General features: G+C 37.0%; 2 protein-coding genes across 4 annotated transcripts in view; one reads left to right on the forward strand and one right to left on the reverse strand.

Moving 5' to 3' along the window:
* KIAA0825 overlaps positions 1–10,073 on the reverse strand; it is a 230,629-nt gene extending 220,556 nt beyond the window's left edge. Inside the window, exon 1 of the mRNA XM_084224964.1 lies at positions 10,003–10,073. The gene's annotated coding sequence lies outside the window, so the exon portion shown is untranslated. The remainder of the gene's footprint in view (positions 1–10,002) is intronic.
* Positions 10,074–10,139: 66 nt separating this feature from the next.
* SLF1 (SMC5-SMC6 complex localization factor 1) overlaps positions 10,140–19,428 on the forward strand; it is a 34,026-nt gene continuing 24,737 nt past the window's right edge. For 2 of the 3 annotated variants that reach the window (XM_084224633.1, XM_084224635.1), the window contains exons 1-6: positions 10,140–10,235; positions 10,714–10,827; positions 10,979–11,054; positions 13,291–13,534; positions 15,566–15,728; positions 18,703–18,837. In XM_084224633.1, the coding sequence (XP_084080759.1) occupies positions 10,714–10,827; positions 10,979–11,054; positions 13,291–13,534; positions 15,566–15,728; positions 18,703–18,837 (732 nt within the window). In that variant the 5' untranslated portion in view covers positions 10,140–10,235. Of the gene's footprint in view, positions 10,236–10,467; positions 10,529–10,713; positions 10,828–10,978; positions 11,055–13,290; positions 13,535–15,565; positions 15,729–18,702; positions 18,838–19,428 lie in introns of those variants that run through there. The other variant, XM_084224634.1, reaches the window with a different exon arrangement.

Raw genomic sequence — 19,428 nt, forward strand, 5'->3', positions numbered from 1 at the left:
ACCAGGGATAAGTTTATTACAGTATAAGCACAAAGAAGGTTGTATTGCTCACCATTCCCTGTCACATGGCGGTTAGGCAGCACACCCAACAAACCCTGGCTGAACATCAGCAAACACCATGCTTTATTGTTCGGAGCTTACTTTTACAGGAAATTCAAAACTCCCGGGTCTAAACAGCCCATTGGTTTATACTTTTTGCCCCTAGACCTTGAACAAGCGACATGCTTGCACCTTAGGAAAGATGTTATTGGTTGAAACCCCTGTCAGTCAGCCCAGAGGCCGGTTTATGGAACTGGGCTGGGTTTCTTATTTATGACCAGATTAATGCTCAGTACAAGCCAGTTTGGAATTTAATGTGGCAACAATTCCCTATATTTACATTACCTGATATAACTTACATGTACCCAGTCAAATGGCATCTTAAGAATTTAAAATATTGCAGAGACTTCTATTCTGATTTCAAACAATCCACTTACCTGTAGTACTAGATGATTTTAGCTCTGTAAACCAATTCTTCTTGGAACGATCACAACTTTCTATTCAAATTATGTTTTTGTACCATTACGCACTAATAGCAACACAATAAAAAGAATTGTGAGAAATTGATTGACTGTACTCAGAAAAGAGATTCAGACAAGTTGAACAAGAGACCACATTTTCTGAGCCTTTTTTCACAGGATCCTACCAACCTTCTGTACCAGCCACTCAGCCTCTGCAAGCGCCTTTATCCCTATTTACAAGGCAGATGTATGAGCACTGATGGTAGTATGGGGCTGAAGCGAGTGACTGGTGCAGGCCTGACAACTTTGCAACAGTACCAGTTTATGCTAGATTAAGTTGACAAAATGATGATGAAAATAATAGATTTCCTGCATTAGACTTACAGACCTTGAGGAATCATCTCTACAGAGGAACTGAAAGAACTGTGTTTATACATGCATGCTAAAATACCTGAACAGAAAGTTCTCTTACATCTAACAGCAAAAAAATGGGAAAGCATATGTGAAAAATAACAGAAACTCCCCTGTTTACCTGCTTTTGTTTCACATATTTAAGTAATTAAACATCTTTTAATAAGCTTTCTGTATACTCTTGGTTTAGGCTGTAGTGTTCAATAATATGGAAGTGGTTCTTTATGTGGAAAAGAATTAGGAATTATTTATGGGGTTTTAGTACTTCAGGACTAAAATTTCCATAACTCTTAAGTTCCATAGAAAAATCAGCAAAGACATAAGCAAAGGAAGTTTGAAAGAACAGCATGTAATTTGGACAACAAGATAGCATTCTTTGACCAATACTCTTACATTTGTGTTTTATATTAAAAACAAAGACAGCAAAGTCTGTACTGTTTCCACTGCTTTTAGTATTTTTCTAAAAACAGAGGATATGCAAAAAACTGAAACAAAACAAAAAAAGCCAAACAAAACAACAAAAAAAAACCCCCATATAGAAAATGACAGTAAGGTTCTAACTCCAGCCCACAAAAGCCAAGAAATTTAAAGTTACTCTGACATTCAATCCGTAAATCATGCAAGGGTGCTTTTTTTTTTTTTGAAAAATGACAATGCAAGCTAATGACAAGTTGTCAGCCCTAACTTTGAATTGCCTGAAGTTTGTCATTTGGTGTTTGTGTCACAACCTTAATGTTATTTAAATGTAGTTTTTAGTATCTATTATTTAAAAAGGTCTACTTTATGACAGCAAAAAGCTTTGATGGCATAAACCTCAAAGTACACTGTAGTGCTGGTATGCCACTTCATTAGAAGTAGTGCATAAAACATATGCTGTTGACAAATCTAATTCATTAAAGTTGAGGTGGAAGCACTTTAAAGCAACTGGATGGCATCATTAGCTACAGTTCCTTTCATAAATTATTCCTCTTTTTTCTTCTGAATGATTTTGTCAGTGTTCCCTTTTCAGACTGGGAATGTTTTTGCCTTAAAGTTCAATACCTTCAACATGTTTGGTCAAGTTAAATAAGTAGCTTATTTGCTAACACTGAAATTGTAAGCTGATTATTTCAAACATATTCACTAAAGAGGAATAAAATTAAACAACAATGTATAAGAGTTTCAGCCTTATCAAACATAAAATTTTAAAATTAAGAGAAGTAGAGATTATCTAGTACAACAGAATAACATTCTGGCAGCACTTTGCATTGCTATTGTGAGAACTTGGATTTGATATTGAATTGAATTTTGCAGGAGAGTAGATTAGGCACATCACAGAGCTGATGGCTAGATGACATATGTAGTTATAAAAGGAAAAGTCATTAACTATATTACTTGGGAGTTTTAGGCAAATATCAAAATTGGTACAGGAACTAAAGACTATGGTAAGGTCCATAAATGAAGCAGAGCTGGTGTTTGAAGCATGGCCCATCAGAGCCACCTTCCAAAAGCAAAAAAAACATAACTAGTCAAAACCTGATCAAATTCCATCTCAGAATGTTGTTGCCTGTGAGAACATTGAAATTCTTATCTTCAGATCAGAAAGAATAAGTCCTATCACTGAGATCTTTAAAAACCAAACAACAGTGGAGGAACTTCACTGAATATCTAAACAATAAAGTGAAAAAGGATGCTTTTGAGGACTAAATATACACAACTTGTGATTAAATTCCACTAATAACATATTCAAAGAAATTCTGAACTACACTGAATACACAGAAACTGAAAACTAAAAAAAAATCAAAATTTCTTAATCAAGAATTCTTGTTATACAATTTTCCTTTCAATTTCTTATAAATGACCTAAATTTATTCGCTGAAAAAAAAACAACCCACAGAATTTTCTGCATAAAATACATAATCATACCTCAATATATCAGTACCTTATACAAGTATTTTCTAATTAATTACCTGAATTAGCAAAGAGTGCAGCCTTGTTCAAGAAAAGCCAATGAACAGCAGATTACACCATCCTATATATTTTTAGACAGACACATTTACACATACACCTTTTCAACTAGATTAAGCGCCTCAGGTTAATTCTACTGTCTCCTGCAGAGACAAAATTATTCCAACATAATACTTACTGAGAAAATTTAAGAGGTGGATGTCTTACTTTGAAAAGTAATTTAAATATGGAAACACTTCCAAAAATAATTCACTGAGGCCTGTTGTATGCCTCCAAGAATTGCAGCAAATCAGGATCTGGAAGCATCTCTCAAACCAGACTGATTTGCTGTAAAAGTTGAGAGATAACATACTGTCCTTTTCTAGTTCTCTATGCTTGAATACACAAATTTCCTCCTAAAGGTGAGCAAATGCTCTGCTGAATATTCCTGATTAAGTCATCCTGTCAACTACGCCCCTTGTAGCAGTGTAGCCAAAAGAAGACTTGGTCAGGCATGACAGTAATTACACGGATGACTATGATTAGAATTAATGCTAATACAGTATCTAAATTTGTCAATCCATACATAAGTGGGTCTGAAGAGTTGTAATATCAGAGGCTTGGCTAGAAACATACAGGTTTACAGTCTTTGGCCTGACAGAATGAACAGTTACAAAGCAACAAAGTACCTATGGAAATTCTTCAGGATTTTATCTCTGTATGGGGCTAGATCTCACTGCATTTTTTACCCAAACCTCCACAAGTCAGTTCTCCCGGCCTTTGAGTTGGATGTACTCTGCAGGCATCCCTACTGGGGAGCAGAGGGAAGTGTTCCACACAGAAGCTGCCTACAAGCTCGGGAGACCTGTTTGCCCAACATTTTATACCCTTTTGCTGGCCAAGATGCAACAAAGTCAATTACAATGATCAGAGCTCTCCCATCTCTGGAATACAACAATTATGCAACCATCCAGATAGCTCCTCCTGGAATTCCTATCTGGTGTTCTTACCTTAGGACAATTCCCACCACACGTTTTTGTCTTAGGACAAATCAAACTGTCTATTAGAGACAATCAAAAGGGAGGTGGGGTGTGTGTTGGAGGTGGGGGTAGGGGAACTGCACACGAAAACCTGATTATCTTTTGTCAGGTCACACTTGCCAGACTAGTCAGCATTTACCATTTACATCAGAAGATTAATGACATGTATGTCCAATATGCTACACAAAATTTTCCTAATTAGTCTCCGCATTAATCCTCATCCTGCTCTTTTTCCATTTTGTTCCTTCTCCATGCTGTCTTTACATGTATGTGGAACAAGCTTTGCACCTCCAAAACATGGGAAGAGTAACCTGCAGATGGGCAAACAAGATCTGCAAGATCTGCCAATAACAGGTTTTCCTCCTTAAGGGACAAATAAACAGCTACAAAGAACCTCTATGATCCTCCGTTAACTGCTCAAACTTCTAATCAGCTCTGGTGAGACACTTCCTGGAGCACTGCATCTAGCTCTGGGACCCTTGACATTAGAAGGGCATGGACCTGCTTGACCAAGTCCAGAGGAAGGTGACAAAGATGATCACAGCGCCTCTGCTATGAAGACAGGCTGAGAGAGTTGGGGCTGCTCAGAGTGGAGATCAGAATGCCCTGGAAAAAACCTTACCATAGTTTTCCAATACTTCAAAAGGAGCTTGTAGTGGGTTGAAAGTAGATGACCTTTAAGGTTTTTTCTAATCCATCCCATTCTATGAATCTCACCTTAAGTGGCAAATCCATCTCTGACACCCATATGTTGTAATCTTATATTCTAGTTAAAAAAAACAGAATTGTAAGATTCTGGTAGGTATTTTGAATCTTTCTTGCTCTTGCTGCACCTTCATTATCTAACCTATAATAATTAATGCCATACTTTCTCCTAACTTCTTTTTAGTATTTTTGTCCTTCCATCCACAATCACCTCTACCGTCTCCCTCTATACTGATCTCAAGTATAGTGAACTGCAGAGAAGGTAGAAAGTGTACACTGACTATATCACATGTAACTTGATTTTCTAATGTCTGCGACTCAGGGTTCATGTTTATCTGCATTCTGGGCATGCTGTTGACAGTTGCCTAGCCAGAAATAAAACTGAGGGGAGAGATGTGTTATTGAAGAGAATAAATAATTCTGGAATATTCATAGTTTATACAGATTGTACTCAACATTCAATTATCAGCAAAAATTTACAATATCTTCTACCATTACCTATATTTACCATTTTAAATTCAGTTACTTAGAGAAGAAAAAAATACCAAAAGACAAACAAAATGCATTTAACAGTCCAAAACCCAAATGATCAGCAAACATTATGTCAATCAACTTATGGGCATTCTCAAAAAACAAAGAGAAAAACAGGATGAAAGGACTTTGATGAATGAAAAATTGCTGATCACATCAGAATGGATCTCCTATGTAGGAAAAAATATTATTAGAAGGTCACCAGGGAAACTAGGTCACTTAAGTATTCCAGGCAGGTATATAGCGCATTTAGGACAGGGCAGAAGAGCAATAATATGATTAAGAAGGTCTAAGAAGCAGCAATAGATTAACTCATGTCCGACAATGAAAAGAAACTTGGACTTTATGTGGGGGGAAAGTGTAGGGGATACAATATAAGAAATTAAAGGTAATATAGAAAGTAATCTTACCCCTAAAGAGTTGCAGCTGAGCCAATTATTTGATATTATGATCAGGCCTGACTTTAACAGGCCTCAGCTGTAGCCAATAAGAAGAAGAGCACTATAAAAGAGTGGATTGGGTGGTTGAGGGGGGAACGGGAGTCAGCTGGCTACCGCGAGAAGGAGGAAGAGTCAGTGCTTAGAGGAGCTGCCTATGAGAAACATCAAGGAAGTACTAAACTCTTGCAATATAACGACAATAGAACCATTGTGATATAATAACAACAGGAAAGTTAAGTATTAAATGCAAAATAATTCTATTTCATAACTACACTTTAAAAGAAACAAACAACAAAAACCTTAGTCCAAGTCATGAAAGACTGGAAGTATGATAAAAAAAAAATTCATTACTGACTGAATTAATCCACATAAACTCATGTACAGAAGAGTTACAGAACAAGCTGTTGAACACTATTCTGTGCTCTGTACATTGTCCGTTGATTCACTGACATACATTAACAGAAAGTGAGCTGGCAGAAAGACAGATGAATGCAAGGAGATGAGAAGATGAGCTGACCATATAATAGTCATAAAAATAAATGTTCTTTGGAACAAAAATGGTTACATGAAAGAAACACAAAAGATACATCCTGAGAAAAATATGAAGATTTTTTGAAAAATAAGTATTAAGTTATGATAACAGAGAGTTTATATAATCATTACTGCTTGAAGAAAAGCAGGAACTTTCACAACGCTTGTTCTGCCTTTCCTGTATTCATTAGCTCATTAGAGAAATTACAGGTATTTTTGTAGAAAGGTCATTACTACTAAGAAGCTCCCGTAGCTTCTGTGGATTTATATTGTATTATTTCTAATCCTTGTAATCCCTTATCACTGCAGAAGAAAGTTTAAATTCCTTCAGTTTCAAGAAGCCAAAGACAGTGTTTCATACTGAAGAAAAAAATGGACTTTAAGTGGCACAAAGTTAGATTTTTATCCACATGAAGGCAGTGTAGAGACACTGCATACTGCTTTAGATTTCATGACTGGTTTTTCAGTGTAGTTTCACAACTGGTTTTTTGACAAAACTGTGATTACTAAATGTTTGCCTATTTCATTGTGAGTTTCATTTAAAAAGTATACATATTATGTTTAGACAGAAGAAAAAAGCTCCAATGACTAATTTTCCTTAATCAGTCAACTGATAATCTTGTTTGCATGATGGCAAGTATTTTAAGCACATACCACAAATCATATTCCACTAATCTGTCAGATTATACTTCGCAATGGAAAGATGCCTTTGCATGGACTTTATCACTCTCAAAACGTGCAAGTAAGTACATAAGGAATTCACACACAGGAATTCAAAAGGCTTAAGACAGACAAATAGTACACATGAAAAAAGATCAAACAAAAAAAAAAGAAACCCTAAAAAGTTAAGGACAAAGTGGCAGAGGCTTTGAGAAACAGACCAAGATTTACAGACAAGGATCAGCAGTGATAACATAGAAAGCAGCAGCACCAAGAAGGTCTGAAAAAAGAAAATTGTGTGAAGTAAAATAGCTATTACTGGGAAATGTAAGAAGTGAAATATCAAGGCAGATGACATAGTGGTAATATAAATATGCATAGAACATAAAGGAAATAAAAAGTATAAGGTAGAAAGCTAGAACAGTGTAATGAAAATTAACACTCTTTTTTTCTCTCTCAGTAATAAAATTAATAAAGGAGGTATGAAAGAGATGGACACCTGATACACTGTAAATAAAATCTTTCTGTGATAAGAGGAAAGGAATATTTATTTTTCTGATCTTAGCTTCTTAATGAACTGGACATGAGAGCTGTATAGCCATTCTTGATCATCCTTAAAATGTAATTAGAAGTTTTATAAGTCAAATACCATGTGCGTAGTATGGAAAATTGCTTCCTAAATTTTATAGAACGTGTCACAGGTAGTGTAGAAGAAAATAAGATAGATAGAAGAAAAAGTAGATACTATCTAAAACCCAGAGACAAACTGTTAAAACATAATTTATAATACTGAGCAACTGAATTGCATATTTGACAAATACATTAAAGGAAACTAGAGGGACTTAAAAATACACCAGTTAAAAAGCCTGCTCCCTATGAGACCTATGAGACATAAGAGATACTTAGCTACCATAATGAGATCACAACAAGGATGGAAAGAAAAAAAATATTTTAGACTTTTTATGAACCAAATAATAGAATCAGGGAGTAACTTAGCAGTCATCACTGAAATAATTGTTAAAAAACTTAATTCCTTAAAGCTACATTTTATGTGCCAGAGACATGGGAAAAAAAAGTTAATTCTTAAAGGTAAGAAATGGTCATCATACAAGTATGAATGATTGAATCAAGAATATCCTGAGCTGGAAGGGACCACAAGCATCATCAAAGTAAAACTCCTGGGTCTGCAAATGACACCCCAAGAGTCACACCATGTGCCTGAGAGTGTTGTCCAAACACTTGCTGAATTCTGGCAGGCCTGGGGCTGTGACCACTTCCCTGGGAAACCTGTTCCAGTGCACAACCATTCTCTGGGTGCAGAACCTGAATCTAACCTAAATCCTCCCTGAAAGAGCTTCACAACTTTGTTCACTAGGAGTTAGTTTAGAGTATCATAGGCTGAAGACTTCTCCAGCCTGTTAAGAATCCTGTGACATAAAACTGCTGTTAGTTATCAGTTAAGTAATGAATAGTAGCTAGTCCTAGTTAGTAAAAATCAAACTGTTTAAAATAAAGTAAAAGTTTACAAGAATTAAAATCAGTACCTTTACAGTCCTGACAAATCAATAGTAAAAGTATAAAGGTGAAACAGGTACAAAATAGAAAATGCAACTGATCTTCATTGTCAATAGAGAAGTGCAAGCAATAACTGTATTCTGAATATTAACTCTAAATATTTAGGAATTTTTTTCACTGTCATTTTTGCAAAAAGAGTAGTGACAAAGATTATTGATAGTTATTTCTTCATGCAAAAATAACTGCAATGCTAAGGAAACAAGAGATAGGAAAAGCTTTAAGTAAGCATTAAGGGTACCCGAATACTTTTTAAACAGCAAGACGAGTCATCTGTGGCCTGGAAGAACTGTTTTTCTGTTTTGATATTCTGGGAAACTCAGATTTAAAGCAAGTATCCAATCTGCTGTGAAATTTTAGATGTCTGCATCTATGTGGTTTTGGTTTTTGAGGTATACTTATGTTTTATAGCAGTGTTGATCTCAAAGCGTTGCTTCTATTGATCTAAGCAGCAGTGACAAAAACAAAAGCATTTGTGAGTTTTGTTGTACACATCTCAATTTACAGGTCTTAAATATGATAGAGTATCTGAAATCCCTCAATGAGTACAGGGTGACTTGACCACAATCCAGTTCTCGAAAGAGGTATTTCAACCGTCTTTTTTTAATCTTTTTTCTTGAATGCATGCATTCTACTCTCAAACTGTAGAAAACCCAAATAAATGTATTCTACAAAACTACCTCTATTTGCTAGGACGCATCAACAGTATCATGCAGTATCTGTTCAGTTAATTACATGAGGGAGATATAGTCAAAAGTTATTTCTCAAATACAGAAAGGACCAAAATAAAGAGTAGGACACTGAAAAAAGTTTCATGAACAGCAAATCTTGTCATTTCTACATTTCTGAATTCTACACTGAGTGCCTGAGGTACAAGATGAGTATTATTTTGATCTCTTTGTATTACTTTGTAACTGAAAAAAAACCCAAGCATTGACTCTCATAACAAAAACGTTGTACCAACTTGATCAGAGGGACAGGAATGCCTTCCCTTCATGAACAAGGCAGAAAGCCCTTCCCAAAAATATGTGGCTTGATTATATGGCTGTAGCACTACCTTCTCACCTGCCCTACGACGGCCATGCACCATGTGGCTTTGAAACTTTGAAATTTCTCCGAGATACTGAGAAAATGGCTCTGAGAGTCAGAAATCCCTGGTCCCTTTCCTGATTCTTAACAGCCAGTCTGTTCCAGAGGTAACACACTTCAGCTTGCACACAGACCGACACACCCCCCTGCCAGACCGCCTTCCACAATTTTAGCTCCGCCGACCCACAGCCACGGTGATTTCCAGACTTCGGGAGAGCGTCAGCGCATTCCCCAGCTCGCCCTCCGCCACCCGCCCCCAGCCTGCCCCCGCCTCCCTACGCCTTGAGGGACCCCCTCCTCTCCGGCTGACGGAGACCGCCCCTTCCCGCTCCTCGCTGAAGCCGGGCCTGGAGAGCCACGCCGCCGGGACCGCCTCAGACGGATCTCGGCGCCGCCTTCCCGCTGCAGGTGCCAGCGCCCACCAGCGCCTCGGACCCCCGGCAGCTCGGGAGCTGCGCAGCGCCCTGCCGTGCCGCACGGGAGAGAAGGCGGCCGCGGGGAAGAGGCCGCAGGGGAGCGCAGCCCTGTCCCGCTCGGCGCCAAGGCCCGGCCGCACGGTAAGCTGAGGGGAACGGCAGCCCCAGCGGGGCCACTTACCCGGCCGGGATCCCCCTGCGGCTCCGCGCCGGCAGCCCCGGCGACCGCGGAGCGTCAGTAACAACGTCCCGGAACGTCCGCTCCGCCACATCCGGGGGCGGGGCGTGGGAAGGCGGGAACTTGCCGGGCTACGGCGCCTGGCGGCCACCGAGGCGGACCGGAGCGGACCGAGCCGAGCCGAGCCGAGCCGAGGCAGCGTCAGCGCCGGCACAGCGCCCGCTCCTGTGACCCCTGTACGTGAACGCTGGAGGGCTCCCCGCCGCAGCCAGGGCCCCTCGCTTGTCACCTCCTGACCGGGACCGCCGCCAGCCTGCCGCACCTCGGCGGCGTGTCCCTGTGACGGAGACGGCGGGATTCCTCCCCCCCGCGGGGCCATCGGAGGCTGCCCCGCACTGCCGACAGCGGAGCAGGGGTTCGAAGGACTGAACCTCCGGGCATTTGGGTGTAGAACCAAGATGCCAGACCTGGCGGGCTCGGCCCGCTGCAGTCTGCAGTTTGGAGTTCTCAGGTTACTCCGTTACCGCCTGTAAGGTGTTTTTGCTGTGGTGGGCAGTGAGAGCGTAAATTGCGGTGTGATAGCATTCATTCCTTTTGGTGTGCTTTCGTATTTTATTGGAAAAGAAGTAGCAAACACTAGTCAGGCCTTGCAAAAAACTTCCCATGGTATGTATTTTGTGTGTTAATGTTTCCTTTTCATTCTTCTTTCAACAGATGGCAAGTTGCAGCCAGAAAAGGATAATACAAATAACTGGATTTAAAAAGCAAGAAAAGAAGGCCCTGCTCAGATGCCTGTTCAAGCTGAACTGTGTTTTTGTAGAGAGTAAGGTATTGTTCATTACAATACAGCAAAGAGAATTAGAGGTGGAAGTAAAAATGCAGGTCCTAAAAGAAAGGACTGTGCAATCGATTAGTTATGTATAAATTGATGACGAATGTTCAGTGATACAAAGTGCATTGTATTGTTTTGTTTTGTTAGAAATACAGAAATTGTACACATCTTGTAGCAAAAAAGCTGTGCAAGAGTGAAAAGGTCTTAGCTGCCTGCGCTGCTGGTGAGTAAAAGATTTGCTGTTTAATTGCATAGCATCACAGCATAAGTCTGGAAAGGATCTTTAAAAGTGTTTTAGTTATGTGTTTTCATTTTGTGAATGAACTGTCTTACAAACCTTCATTTTTCTTGTTCCATTAACCTTGATTTTTAACATAGTATTATGTTTAAGTTATGATGAAGTGAAGTCTACTTTTTTAATTTGATTTTTTCCCTAAACGGTATTCCTGCTATTTTTCTTTGTTGGATCTGCATCTGTTCCCAAACAGAACACTTTGTTATACACTAGATAATGAAGTCATGATCAAATTATTTGAATGCTTAAAAGACGGCAGAGATAGTATGAACGTCTGTAATCAGCATGGATTTTTGATGACAAATTCACATGGAGCATTCACTGGTAAAGGTCACTATAAGTTCCCGTTTATGCAGCAAAAGAAAATTCTCGGCTGTTGCCATTCTGACAGACATTCTGGTCTTTCCTCTTTAACTAAGGTCTGGTGCTGAAATCCCATTCATTACCAACTAAAATGCTTTTGGAATGAAAATTCTGTATTTTAAGATTTCCTTGTAGACTGGTCACCTGTCAGAATTCTGATGCGGTTTGAGTACCTTGTAGTTATGAGATATCACAATACCATTTTTAAGCATGATATTTATTTTCCCTATATCACATTACTCGAAAGTTTTAGAGCAGTTGTTTGGAGGGATAATAATAAATTAAGAGATAATAGACAAATGACTAAACATACATTTGCACTTAAAGATATATGTAAATTCCTTTATTTCCATATATATATTTATGTATTTTTCTTTGTACTAAAATAAAATTCTGATTGCAATCTTACCAAAAATGAAATAGACCAAAAGTTTCCAAGAGGGGAAAAAATATTAAAATGCGTCTAGGTTTCTGGCACAGCACTTTATTTTAGCAATTTTAAACCTTTGAGTTAATTTTTTCTTACTTTTTGGAGTTTAAGATTTGAAGATGTTTTCTTGAACAGAGTGAAAATGATACATGTAGTGTCCTCATGGTGATGCAAAACTCTGTCATGCTTCCATACATGCAAATCTTCCCCAATACCATCTAATACTTCTTAATCCAGAAGAGGTGCTAATTTTGCATAGTCATTGCTCTTACTCATGATGGCAGGGACAGTGTATTCATTCCTACTGTGTTGCTTTCCAGGTAGTGAAGAAAGATCATGTTTAAACACATTTAGAACTCCATAGAGTTCAGCAGAAGTACTATCAAAGATACCACTTGTCACGTACTTCCTAACTGACAGAAGTTTTGGGATGGAAACTTCGCATGAAAGTGGTTTTTAACATCCAGGTCATGCACAGCATACCTTTTCCAGTCATAAATCCACTGGTACCTATACTAGGTTTTGTGGAACTGCCATCTGTGCTCCTGCACTGAGACATTTTGTCAGTCAGCCCTGCTGTTCTGTGAAACCAATTAGGTTCACACAATTCAAGTCAATTTCTCTTACAGTGTCTTCTGTAGGTAGTGTTTCAATACAGGAGCAGGGTACTAACCAGTGCTCTTGACCCGAACCTGTAAGAAGAGAGAGAGACAGAGAAAAGGGGAAGATCATTACATACTATATCAAAAGCATACATGTGGAAGATGAAAGAGGAGAGGCGGAGGAGGTGGAGCCAAGGGATGAGAGAAAAGGATGTGAAAAGAAGAAAGGGGAAAGAAAAAAGTCTAAAACTGTGTCCCCCGAATATTGATATTCACTACACTAGCAGTGCAAGTAATATTAAGAATATATAAGAGAAAGAGCTTACATGTTAAATGTCTAGTTCTTTAAAATCATAGGTAGTAAAATATTTATTCATTTTAGTACATTTGTAGAAGTGTCAAATGGTATTAAAAATAAAGGACTTACCAAGGTTCTGTGAAAGTCCTAAGAAAAAAATCTGGGAAGCTGAGAAAATGTATTTGATATTTTTGAGGAGATAGACAAGTATCTTATCTAGGAAGGGTAAAAAGACACTTAATCATTAAGAGAAAACAAAGCGATCATTTTCACTGGCATTGTAAGATTTTTGATTCTGGAGTCTGAAGTGAAGGACTCTTGTAATAGGAAGAAGTTTTTTACATGGTACTTACAATTTCATCTTTTATTTGCACAAGAAATGTTTAAGTTAATTTTATATTAGTTCTTCAGTTGATTGCGATTTGTCTCCACAAAAAATCTTTTGTGGTTGACAGTTCATTTTCTTTTTAGGAAAGTGGGTACTAACTAAGGAGTACATAATTAATAGTGCTGAAAGTGGCAGATGGCTTGATGAAACAACGTACGAATGGGGATATGAAATTGAAAGAGACACCCATTATTCACCTCAAATGCAATCTGCACCTAAAAGATGGCGTGAAGAACTGACAAACTCTGGTGCTCCAGGGGCCTTCCACAGATGGAAAGTTGTCCTCCTTGTTAAGGGAGGTGATAAACGAATGGCATGTATTAGAAGGTACGAGTTCCGTCCCAGTTAATTTGGTCCATAACAAGCTCCAGCTATTCAAACTCTGAATTATTTTTATTAATATATTTCCATACTTTTATAATGACTTTAAATCTGTAGCATCACTGCTTTTCTTGCCTTCTTTTAGTATATGTTAAAAATAACATGCATATGTTTTTATCAAGTAAGCTGCTAACAGAAACTTTCTTCATGCTGCAAGATACACAGATTTACAGTTTTTATTTTGTGTGGGTGTTACATTCAAATAGTAGCTGGAACTGTAGACTTTATTTCACTTGTCTAGATGACCTGAGTCTGTCTCATGGATCTGGGCCCCACTGTTATTGACCTGATGAGTCTTTGTGTCCCATTTATGTAATAGGTTCTTCTAGTTCTGAAGATCTATTTTTTCTAAAACAGATGATTCTGGTATATTATAAATACAGAAAGTGAGTATAGAGAAGTAGAAAAGGAAAGAAGGAAAAAAAGAAGGATAAGGAAAACCAAAGTGCTAGAAAGCTGAGAACATATGTTTCTTTTCCATAGTCTTCCTACACATTTGGATTCATTACTTTAAATTCTACACGTGAATTGAAATCAGTGCATATTTAAGTCCTATTTGCACATGGTACAGTAAAAGGAACATCTTCTGACAGTTTCAGAGCTTTCCATTCATTCAGATACTGTCCAGCTTTCTATTGAGATCCCACTTAGTTAGGACTGCTCAGATTTGAGTGTGCCGCAGATCCACAGTCAAGAAGGGAATTGCAGTTTGTTGGATCATAGTACAGGGCTGTATGCTATATCCCAGAATGCCTGTCTGTCTGTATTTCATAAAGACAAAGTAAGGGGTAATTGAAGTTGTTATCTTCTGATTTTGCCAACTGATAATATTTTAAGTATGCTATTTTTTGGCTGAGTGGGAGAATTTACTATGTCCTGTTACACTTGTGAAAAGTGCTGCTTCTTTTTCCATAAAAACTGCTTATGTAGATGTTCATGATAACACTGTTAAAATTATGTCTTGCACAATGCTGTCTGTTTCCATTTCTTGCAATAGCAACAGCCTTTAATAGGAATAACATCAGTAAGACAGGTGAAGAAGTTTTGTGAAAGATATTTTTTTACAGACTGTTTCCCATGCACTCAATTTTTGTCAGTCATATAACACTGACTTAGGCAGATATTTTTTGTCTTCAGCAGGTACTGCTTTCAGTCATAAAGGACACTATAGTTTTGGGGAAAGTCTGGGGTTTTTTCTAATATTTAACAACACTGTGCCTTTTATCCCCTTTCTATGCTCTTCCTGCCTTTAGTGCCTAGCTGTTGGATGGGTAAGTGTGTAAGACCAGCACCCTTTTCTTTTTATATATCTGGATTATGAAAAATAAAACCTATATCCAGAATGTCATTAAATCTTATTTTTCCACCTTTTCTTTTGTCTGGCATTTTTTCTGAAAGATAGGAGCACTTGCAGCTGAACAGGTCTGGAAATTGTCCCTGGGAAAACTGTTACATGTAATGGTGCCCCAAAGACAAGCAAATCTCTTTTATGTATATGATACTTATATGATACTGGAGAGCATTAATGCTTCAAATGTATATTTTTGTTGCAAAAATATCATACTCCATTTCAGAAAAGCAGTCTGCCATTTTTTGTTAACTGCTTAATTTATAGGAAAACTTAACCAAATTATCATTATTTTGGGATAGATAATGCAATAAATTATGGCTGCTTACATCAAATTTGATACTCGGAAAGGTACGTAGGTGAAGCTTTCTATCAGCTATATTGGGGGTGTACATTGATTTTAATAACTAGTGTTAAATTTTGAAGAGAAGAATGTTTTGTTAAGTGGCTTCTTTAATTTTCAGAAGACTATTAAGTGCCCTTTTATCCTTCTAATAAAATTTGTGCTGTGCCATACAGTTGGCCTTATACAGTTGCACTTGCATGCTTGTATTTTGTGAATGTTACTGTAGCTTTAGGCAGTGTTATTATAATATAGTAAATACATCTTTCTAAATGTGTTTATTTAGAGTTCTTAAAGCTGGAAAGGCAACCATATGTTCATCTGAAAATGCAGAACACAATATAACTCATGTATTCACCGGCGGTAAAAGTTCTCCTTTACAAAATAAAAAGTGTCTCTCTGAAGCACAACACTATCCTTTGCAGTATATAGGACATTACCTTTTTCAAGTGAGTAAACTAATTTATTAATTACTGTAAATAATGCAGTGTTTGTAACAATAATGCAGTGTTAATAGGGGAATCTAATCAGCCAGAGTGTTTTGTGATTTGATTAAAGTTAAGACAACTTTCTGATTCTAGGACCATGTATCCAAAAGATAGGAAGGCTCATGAATATATACAAATACCTGAAGGGAGGATGCCTACTAGATAGGCAGGCAGTTGTGGTGCCCAGTTACAGGAAAATGAGTACAAATGGAAAGTCGGGAACCACTTGGGTTTTCTTGATGTGAGGTTGATGGAACACTGTAACAGGTTGTCTGAAGAGGCTGTAAAGTCTCCAGATGCCATACGGATATGGTCCTGTGCTAGTGCAGAAGTCACTAGAACCAGAATTTTGTTTTACTATTTCCCTTAAGAGAGATGTCCCACGTTTCATACTTGTTTGCTTACCAGATGCACTGCTCAGAAATTACTAGTATTTTCATCTGTAACTATTCAAAGGCTTCAGAATATTCATTTAGTTCTCAGACTCTTGGGGTGACTTTAATCAACTGGTAATTGAAACTACTACTTTTGTAAGCAAGTAGGAGTTAAAACTGTGTTTGTTACCATTTGTAAATCCTTTTGTCTCTTCTGATCAAAGCACTTAGCTCTTCATAGTAAAGGTATTACAGAAGAGTGAGAAGGTTGGAAGGTCTTAATGTTTACATCCTGAATAAAGCACATCACTGTGGGCTCTTACTCTAGTGCTTAATGAAACTTGTTCAGGGAAGTTGCTCTCATTTAAACCTTCAGCTTAGATGAACATTTTCATAGATGAATTAATGTAAAATTTTTATGGCTACGTCAGCTTTTTATTGATTTCTATCAAAATTATGTGTTTCTTGCTATGCACCTTGAATTCCTCCGAGGTGAGATAACAACTTTCCATCTTAACGAGTCCATTAACTTGCACATATCTTTTTTTGCTTAGATGTCATTAAAGGAGCTCACCTCAGAGACCAAGAGAACATTAGCTTTCTGTTTAAGTGAATCCAAAGAACTCAGGAAACTGCCAAGGCTCCTAGCCTCTTAAAAGAAAAAGAATAAAACATAGGCAATCAAATCACAGCTCTTGTCCAGATATATTAAGATTTATCAAAGAATATTATGGACATGCTCTTTTCTCTTTGTCCCAGAAGTACTTGGTATATTATTCATTAGATTGTTCCAACTTCATAAATTTATAGTCATGCTATCTGACTGCTACTTCTAGCAAATATAAATCTCATTCCTCCCCTAAACATCCATATATGTGTCTAGATGATGGATTTAGCAAAATAGCATTATATTCTTTTCAGGGCAACTGAAACTCCACTGATGTTCAGAGTATTTTTGGTGTGTTTTTTTTTTATTTTTTTAAACTAAGTCTTTGCTTCATGTTTATATTCCAGTATCTGTTCTTATTATCTCAACCTTATAAGTCTACTGTTAAAATGCTGTGTGGGATTGTCATTGGTTATATGGTGCTATAAGGCGTCAGATTTATTGATTCAGGGTACTAAAACACATGCATGATTTTTTTTTTAGGAAGCTAGTCTCATAATTAAACAGTGACTTTAAAAGCTTTTTTGGATGCATGCTGGAGTTTCTAATTTTTTGCCAAGATTGTACTATAAATTGTTTTAATATAAGTGTTTTAATGAGCATATTGAAACTAACGTGCATGAAGGGCCATAACAAGACTAGTTAATGCATCAGAGTTCAATTATCCATGGCTCATCAAAAGCTATTTAGAACTCTATTCTAGTTACCAAAAATACTTCATTCTCTTTTGAAATGTCCAAGAAGTTCTTGTTCTCAATATTTATTTAGAGATATGAACGTGCCAAATATGTTTGTTTTGAACAATACATTTAAGGGAAAATCTGAAAATAGGATGAGACATGTAACTTTTGAAACTTTATCTTAAAAACGTGGAATTATAAGCTTCTTGCACCTTGTCATTGCATGCACTACTCTGTTTTTTCTCTACTGCTATGTCCCAGACTTGATTCACCCATTATGTTTGATTGAAGAGTTTGAATTATTAGGCAAGTTACTGCAAACCTTCCGCACCTGCTCACAATAAGAAATAGCCACTTGTATCTATCTCATGATTCTTAACTCATCACACTGCAGGAGGAGTCTGGTTTTGTGATTACCTGTTTATTTACCTTAACCAAACATGGTGTTTTATTCTTAACCTGTCTTTGATGAAAAGCATGCATTGAAACTCTTACTGAAATGTATGTTCTCAACCCATTAAGTAAATTCAAAATATTTTATATAGTTATTTTTTTCAAGCAAAAGTTATTTTGTTGTGTTACTGAGAGTCTTTTCAGAATGAGTTGGAAACCAATTTGAGAAATGCTTCTTCATTCATTATGCTGAAGAAGTAGCTGAAAATTATAGGTGGACTCAGAGAATTAATTACTAGACAAACAGACAATAATATCAAAGAAAAAATAAGACAGTAAAACCTATTACATTTTAAATTACTAATTTGGTTCATGTTTATAGGCAAGAACTGAAAAGATTTCATTGTAGTGGTCTATATGATATGAATAGACAAATTGAAAAAGAAATGCCTTATAAAATCTTTACTACATTTTTGACCAGTTGAAAATGTGTGAGCTCTGGTTTTAGTTTTTGAAAAGTTCTGAGAAAAAATCTGTTATTGAGAAATAGTCCTTGTTTCAGTCACAGAGATTGTGACCTGGCCCGAAGTCAGTTAGGAAAGATAAATATCAATAATTCCTGTGCTGTAACTTTGTACAACATCAGTGGTTTGTTTCCATACCAGCAGCTCTTTATCTGGCACATGATGTAGACCCTTACACAATTACATAAACATACAAAGGCACATACAGTTTGCAATACAATATATAGAGAGACTTAGCACATAAAAGTTGGTTAGACCATTGGCTTTGAAACAAAGTATTACTTTTTTGCTCTGCAGAATGAATTACAAAATCCCAAAGACACACAGATGAACCATTTCCTGGCTGCGCAAGAAACAGAGTCACAAGTCTTGTCTAAAATGCAACTTGCTGAAATGAAAAATGTTATTATAAAACATATGTATTTTACTGCGGTAAGTAACAGTTGATGCTTTGTTAGCATTATATATTTCATATATAGACAATTTTATATTTTCATATAGCGTGACTTTTATTAAAACCCTCTATCTTTCATTATAGTATTGAGCTAATAAAGTAGATATTTGACATACCTTTTACCAGGCTTTTTAACCTGCAATATTTAATAATCCCGTATTTACTACATCTACCATCAGTTAAAATAAAACTTAGTTATGGCTATTCATTGACACGGGTGTGTAGAGGACACGGTGTACTACTTAAAGCCTTGGTGTAATAGATGAGGTAAATAGGAGGTAAATAGTAGCAAATATTGTTCAACAAGATATCTTTGAGTTACAGTCTTTCTGTGGTTTTCCTGTTATCTAGCTAATTCATACTACGACATTTTTCACAACAATCATATTGTTGAGACAGTGTTTTGTTGACTCACATGAATGTTTTTTATTACAAGTCAAAAGTAGAGCTAATGCACTCCTTTGGTTTTGTGTTGTCACAGATCTAATCCTGATAAAATTGCTACATTAGTAGTTAACAGCTCGATTTCAAGTCAAGAGAAAGCAACTGAATGCCTTGAGTTAGGATAT

Source organism: Fringilla coelebs (genome assembly GCF_963513975.1).
Source record: "Fringilla coelebs genome assembly, chromosome: Z".
NCBI classification, from domain to species: Eukaryota; Metazoa; Chordata; class Aves; order Passeriformes; family Fringillidae; genus Fringilla; species Fringilla coelebs.